Raw genomic sequence first — 7,436 nt, 5'->3', positions numbered from 1 at the left:
AGACTTGGCTCTAAGGAAAGCTGTCTCGGGTGTGGACCAATCAACTTCAAGGACCATGTGAGACTTGGCTCTAAGAAAAGCTGTCTCGGGTGTGGACCAATCAACTTCAAGGACCATGTGAGACTGGGCTCTAAGGAAAGCTGTCTCGGGTGTGGACCAATCAACTTCAAGGACCATGTGAGACTAGGCTCTAAGAAAAGCTGTCTCGGGTGTGGACCAATCAACTTCAAGGACCATGTGAGACTGGGCTCTAAGGAAAGCTGTCTCGGGTGTGGACCAATCAACTTCAAGGACCATGTGAGACTGGGCTCTAAGAAAAGCTGTCTCGGGTGTGGACCAATCAACTTCAAGGACCATGTGAGACTAGGCTCTAAGGAAAGCTGTCTCGGGTGTGGACCAATCAACTTCAAGGACCATGTGAGACTGGGCTCTAAGAAAAGCTGTCTCGGGTGTGGACCAATCAGCTTCAAGGACCATGTGAGACTGGGCTCTAAGGAAAGCTGTCTCGGGTGTGGACCAATCAACTTCAAGGACCATGTGAGACTAGGCTCTAAGGAAAGCTGTCTCGGGTGTGGACCAATCAACTTCAAGGACCATGTGAGACTTGGCTCTAAGGAAAGCTGTCTCGGGTGTGGACCAATCAACTTCAAGGACCATGTGAGACTTGGCTCTAAGGAAAGCTGTCTCGGGTGTGGACCAATCAACTTCAAGGACCATGTGAGACTGGGCTCTAAGAAAAGCTGTCTCGGGTGTGGACCAATCAACTTCAAGGACCATGTGAGACTGGGCTCTAAGGAAAGCTGTCTCGGGTGTGGACCAATCAACTTCAAGGACCATGTGAGACTAGCCTCTAAAAAATGCTGTCTCGGGTGTGGACCAATCAACTTCAAGGACCATGTGAGACTAGGCTCTAAGGAAAGCTGTCTCGGGTGTGGACCAATCAACTTCAAGGACCATGTGAGACTTGGCTCTAAGGAAAGCTGTCTCGGGTGTGGACCAATCAACTTCAAGGACCATGTGAGACTGGGCTCTAAGGAAAGCTGTCTCGGGTGTGGACCAATCAACTTCAAGGACCATGTGAGACTGGGCTCTAAGGAAAGCTGTCTCGGGTGTGGACCAATCAACTTCAAGGACCATGTGAGACTAGGCTCTAAGGAAAGCTGTCTCGGGTGTGGACCAATCAACTTCAAGGACCATGTGAGACTGGGCTTTAAGGAAAGCTGTCTCGGGTGTGGACCAATCAACTTCAAGGACCATGTGAGACTGGGCTCTAAGGAAAGCTGTCTCGGGTGTGGACCAATCAATTTCAAGGACAGTGCTTACATTATCAGAGTTGTGTTTTTTTGTGTTTGCATTCCGACCGCAGGTGTTGTGGTCAATGCAAACATGACTCCTTGTAAAAAACAAGTTTTGTTACCAGATAAAAGGGTAAAAAAATAATCATCACTACTATACAATGCTATACACTACTATACACTACACTATACACTACACTACTATACACTACTATGCACTACACTATACACTACACTATACACTACTATACAATACACTACTATTTATTACACTATACACTACACTATACACTACTATACACTACACTATACACTACACTATACACTACTATACACTACACTATACACTACACTACTATACACTACACTATACACTACTATACACTACACTATACACTACACTACTATACACTACTATACACTACACTATAGACTACTATACACTACACTATACACTACTATACACTACACTATACACTACACTACTATACACTAGACTATACACTACTATACACTACACTATACACTAACACTATACACTACACTATACACTACTATACACTATACACTACACTATACACTACACTATACACTACACTATACACTACACTATACACTACTATACACTAACACTATACACTACACTATACACTACTATACACTAACACTATACACTACACTACTATACACTACACTATACACTACACTATACACTACACTATACACTACACTACACACTACACTATACACTACACTATACACTACACTATACACTACTGGCACAGACGGAGGTTGATCCGCGATGTTGGAGACCCGATTCACTTTTAGGGGAATCCGTGACCGGGTTTTGCTTGTAGCAATTCCAGGAATGAAATAAAAAATAAATAATAAAATTCCATTTTAAACCTCAAACGGGTTCATGGGAAAACATTTCAGAGGCGGGTAAATATTTGCCGGAGATAAATTATCTCCTGAAATGTATCAACACTACAAAGACAAATATCCCCCAGGTAGCCTCTAGCAGGCTGTAGGGGCAAGTGCTGTTAGTAGCGAGTAGCAGCACCTACACACACACACAGACAAAGATCCCCCAGGTAGCCTCTAGCAGGGCTGTACCTCCTGAATACCACAGTGACCCAGGCGGTACCAGTCCAGCTCCCGACAGAGGAGTGGCAGCCTCTCCTACGTGGCGAGCGTTCGAACATTCCACGTGGCCACACGAAGTGGCTTTTCGTTGTTTCTGGCGGAGCCCCGAGGGTGAAGATTCAATCTCCTGGCTCCGCCAAACGGGGTTGTGGCCAGGAGATGTCACGGACGCCTGTCCCCCCGGGGCCTCCGGCACAAGCTTATTAGTTAGATATCTTTGGCGTGGTTTTGTGGTAATTAAATTGAAGGCGGAGGGGTTGACCAGCCCCTCGCACCCGTCCAGAGACCCCCGTTTGGCCGCTGTGGTGGTGGCTACAGACGCCGCTAAGCGGAATGGCAAATCTGAGTTGGCCCTCCCCATACGGCACTGCTCACCACTACGAGGAGGTAGGGGGTAGGGGATATGCAAATTATTCTGTCAAGGCGCTCTTCCCCCTCCAACCCAGCAGCTTAAATATACGCTGCCAAGCCTGGCGGTGTTTCATTCAGACGCTGTCCCCCCGACAGACCTGTTCTTCACCTGAGCACGGCTGCTTGCGTTGTGGCCGAAACGTCGTGAGAATTGTGTTATAATGTTTAATTTTTATTATTTTATTATTTCCCTTCTACGTGATGACTTTACCGAAAGAACCAAGAAGAGGTCGGGGGTTGTTTTGCCGGACACCACCGCAACCACCACCAAGCACCATCACCACCACAACCCACCCACCCTCAACTCGCGTTAATCATTCTCCCCGCTGAGACTCTTTAAAGAAGACGCAGCGAGTCGACTGGAATGACCACACCGACCACACCGACCAGACGTAGACCTCAGCGGACACACACAGACCACACACTAGTGTATAGTAGTGTATGCTAGTGTATAGTGTATAGAAGTGTATAGTGTATAGAAGTGTATAGTAGTGTGTCGTGTATAGTGTAGTGCATAGTATAGTGTATTGTATAGTGTAGTGTATAGTGTAGTGTATAGTGTAGTGTATAGTAGTGTAGTGTATAGTGTAGTGTATAGTATAGTGTAGTGTATAGTGTAGTGTATAGTATAGTGTAGTGTATAGTGTAGTGTATAGTGTAGTGTATAGTAGTGTAGTGTATAGTGTAGTGTATAGTGTAGTAGTAACAGAACAACCCCGTTGTGCCAACAGCAATGACCACTCCCAGAGCATCTCGAGTCGACCGCCACCTCCACCACCTCCACCACCACCTCCACCACCACCACCTCCTCATCATCATCGTCGTCATCGTCTGTGTCGGCGGCCGATCTCTGCCCACGGCGACAGCCCAGGAGGCGCAGAGAGGCCACTGCAAGTCGGAGCTCGACCACTTCATTGTGGTGCCCACAGTTAAAGGTCACCCAGAGCCACTCCGACCTATTGAACTCACGAACTCACTCGCTCAGCCGCTCGCTCAGCCGCTCGCTCGCTCAGCCGCTCAGTCAGCCACTCACTCAGTCAGCCACTCGCTCGCTCAGCCACTCACTCAGCCACTCACTCAGTCAGCCACTCGCTCGCTCAGCCACTCACTCACTCGTGCGCTCACTCAGCCACTCGCTCACTCACTCAGCCACTCACTCACTCAGCCACTCACTCAGCCACTCACTCGCTCGTTTACTCACTCACTCACTCAGCCACTCACTCAGCCACTCACTCAGCCACTCACTCGCTCGTTTACTCACTCACTCACTCAGCCACTCACTCAGCCACTCACTCAGCCACTCAGCCACTCACTCACTCTCTCGTTCTCTCACTCACCGGCTCACTCGGTCACTCAGCCACCCACTCACTCACTCACTCTCTCACTCTCCCTCACTCTCTCACTCACTCACTCTCTCACTCACTCACTCAGACACTCACCCACTCACTCACCCACTCACTCACTCTCTCACCCACTCGCTCACTCACCCACTCACTCTCTCACTCACTCACCCACTCACTCACTCTCTCACTCGCTCAGTGCGCTCTGCCCTATTGAACTCTCTCACTCACCCTCCAGCCTCTACCTGGGGGGGGGTCCCCTTGGGTCTCAGGGTCACTGTCCCACCCCCTCCTCTCCGTTGTGTGTCCCACCACCACCAACACCACCATCACCACCACCGCCACCACCTCCACCGCCACCGCCATCGCCACCACCACCACCCCCGCCACCACCACCCCCACCCCTGTCCAGGTCTGGATGGAGCCAAGGGCGACAGAGGGGATGTGGGTCCACCTGGCAAAGCGGGACCACACGGTCCACCAGGTGACTCTCTCTCACTACACACAACTATTACTATACACTATACACTACACTATACACTACACTATACACTACACTATACACTACACTATACACTACACTATACACTACACTACACACTACACTACTATACACTATACACTACACTATACACTACTATACACTACTACACCCAACTATTACTATACACTATACACTACACTATACACTACAATATACACAACTATACACTACACTACTCACTACACCACTATACACTACTATACACTATACACCACTATACACTACTATACACTATACACTACACACTACATTACTATACACTACACTATACACTACACTATACACTACTATACACTATACACTACTATACACTATACACTACACTACTATACACGACACACAACTATACACTATACACTACTACACACTACACACTACTATACACTATACACTACTATACACTATACACTACACTATACACTACACTATACACTACTACACACTACACACTACACTATACACTACACTATACACTACTATACACTACACTACTATACACTATACACTACACTATACACTACACTATACACTACTATACACTACACTATACACTACACTATACACTACACTATACACTACTACACTATACACTACACTATACACTAGTGCTGTACTAGTATACTACACTATACACTACACTTTACACTACACTATACACTACACTATACACTAGTGCTGTACTAGTACACTACACTATACACTACAGTGTACACTACAGTGTAGTGTATAGTGTAGTGTATAGTGTGTAGTAGTGTATAGTGTAGTGTATAGTAGTGTATAGTAGTGTATATTGTATAGTAGTGTATAGTGTAGTGTATAGTAGTGTATAGTGTAGTGTATAGTGTAGTGTATAGTGTAGTGTGTAGTGTATAGTGTAGTGTATAGTGTATAGTAGTGTATAGTGTATAGTAGTGTATAGTAGTGTATAGTGTAGTCTATAGTAGTGTATAGTGTATAGTAGTGTATAGTGTAGTGTATAGTGTAGTGTATAGTGTAGTGTATAGAGTAGTATACTAGTACAGCACACCGGTTGTGTGTTGGAGAGCCAAGCCACAACATTTGCAATCTGAGTTCGACGTTTCGCCAGTAATCACAACCCGCTTCACCAGGCCACAGCCAGTATACACCACTCTACTCTCATGCTGTGGCGTGCCCCCCCGTGACCCCGTGACCCTCCGTGGCCCCGTGACCCCGTGACCTCGTGACCCTCCGTGACCCCCCCAGGACTGAAGGGCGATGTGGGAGCAAGCGGACACTCGGGAGCTAAAGGGGACAAAGGTAAATGGAGCGGGGGGGGAGGTATCAGCGACTTCGCGACGAATCGGCACTCACCACCGTACCACTCACCACGGCGCCGCTCACCACGGCGCCGCTCACCACCCGTTCACCGGCTTGGCCGTGCCCCTCTTGCCGCTGCTCCGTTGCCGCGGGGGGGTGGGGGGGGGGGGGGCGCGTGACGGCGGCCGGGAGGTTGTCGTCCCCCTCCCGGCCGCGTTACGACAGCCTCCCAGTGCATACTGCTGTGGTGGTACCTGCTATGATTACAGTAGTACATACTGTGTTGGTACCTGCTATGATTACAGCAGTGCACACTGACTGTGGTGATACCTGCTATGATTACAGCAATGCATACTGACTGGTGGTACCTTCTATGATTACAGCAGTACATACTGACTGTGGTGGTACCTGCTATGATTACAGCAGTACATACTGTGGTGGTGGTACCTGCTATGATGACAGCAGTGCACACTGACTGTGGTGGTACCTGCTATGATCACAACAGTGCATACTGTGGAGGAGATGCTGCCGCTCCTCTGTCGGGAGCTGGACCGGTACCTCCCGGACATCTTTAGATTACAGGAGGTCTGGTAGACCAGTCCTGGTGTGTGTGTGTAGAGGAGAGGCTGCCGCTCCTCTGTCGGGAGCTGTACCGGTACCTCCCGGTTGGCGCGTCTTTCTTTCCACGCGTGACAGTTCTCCCTCGTTTAACTTTCCCCCTTCTACCCCCCCCCCACCACCCTACCCACCACCGGCCCCCGTCAGGAGATGCGTGCGTCTGCGACGGGGCCGAGAAGCAGCTGGCAGCGCTTCAGAAGCAGGTCGACCGCCTCAAGTCGATCTTCGCCGTGGCGGCGAGCAAAGGTTTGCGGACGAGCGCCCCCTTCCCGATCCGGCGGCCTCCCTCGCCGAATCGAACTCCGTGATCCGGAGCCGAGCTCATAAGCGACGGTGATTGGCTCCGCGCGAAAAAGTGGTGGTGAAGTGATTCGGTCATCCCCCCCACCCTCCTCCCTCTCTCCGCCAAACCCCACCCCACCCCACCGAAAAGAATCCGGCAAGGTGCACCAGCTGGCGCGGGCGAAGCTGACGTACGCGGACGCCCGCCGGCACTGCCGGGGCCTCGGCGGGGAGCTAGCGGCGCCGCGCTCCGCGTCCGACAACGAGGCCTTGCGGCTGGTGGTGCCTGCGGGCGACTACGCCTACATCGGGGTCGACGACACGGGGAGCGAGGGCACCTTCACGTACGCCGGCGCCGGCGGCGGCGGCCCGCTCGGCTACAACAACTGGAACACCGGGGAGCCCAACAACGCGGGAGGCGACGAGGACTGCGCCATCATCGTCGCCGACGGGGGAAAGTGGAATGACATTCGCTGCTCCCGCCTGTGCCACTTTGTCTGCGAGCTGCCGCTCTGAGCCCCT

The 7,436-nt window shown here is 50.2% G+C and overlaps 1 protein-coding gene across 1 annotated transcript; it reads left to right on the top strand.

Annotated features, from left to right (window-relative positions):
- Positions 1-3,199: 3,199 nt before the first annotated feature.
- On the top strand, positions 3,200-7,430 carry LOC144741215 (mannose-binding protein A-like). The gene is made up of 5 exons (XM_078623813.1): positions 3,200-3,787; positions 4,605-4,676; positions 5,961-6,014; positions 6,780-6,878; positions 7,066-7,430. The coding sequence occupies exons 1-5, from the start codon at positions 3,586-3,588 to the stop codon at positions 7,428-7,430; spliced, it is 792 nt and encodes a 263-aa protein (XP_078479939.1). The 5' UTR covers positions 3,200-3,585.
- The last annotated feature ends 6 nt before the right edge of the window (positions 7,431-7,436 follow it).

Source organism: Lampetra planeri, unplaced genomic scaffold (assembly GCF_965212315.1).
Source record: "Lampetra planeri unplaced genomic scaffold, kcLamPlan1.2.h2 scaffold_472, whole genome shotgun sequence".
In the NCBI taxonomy this organism is placed as follows: domain Eukaryota; kingdom Metazoa; phylum Chordata; class Hyperoartia; order Petromyzontiformes; family Petromyzontidae; genus Lampetra; species Lampetra planeri.
Note: the sequence above shows the minus strand (reverse complement) of the source record. Positions and strands in the feature narration are given on the sequence as shown.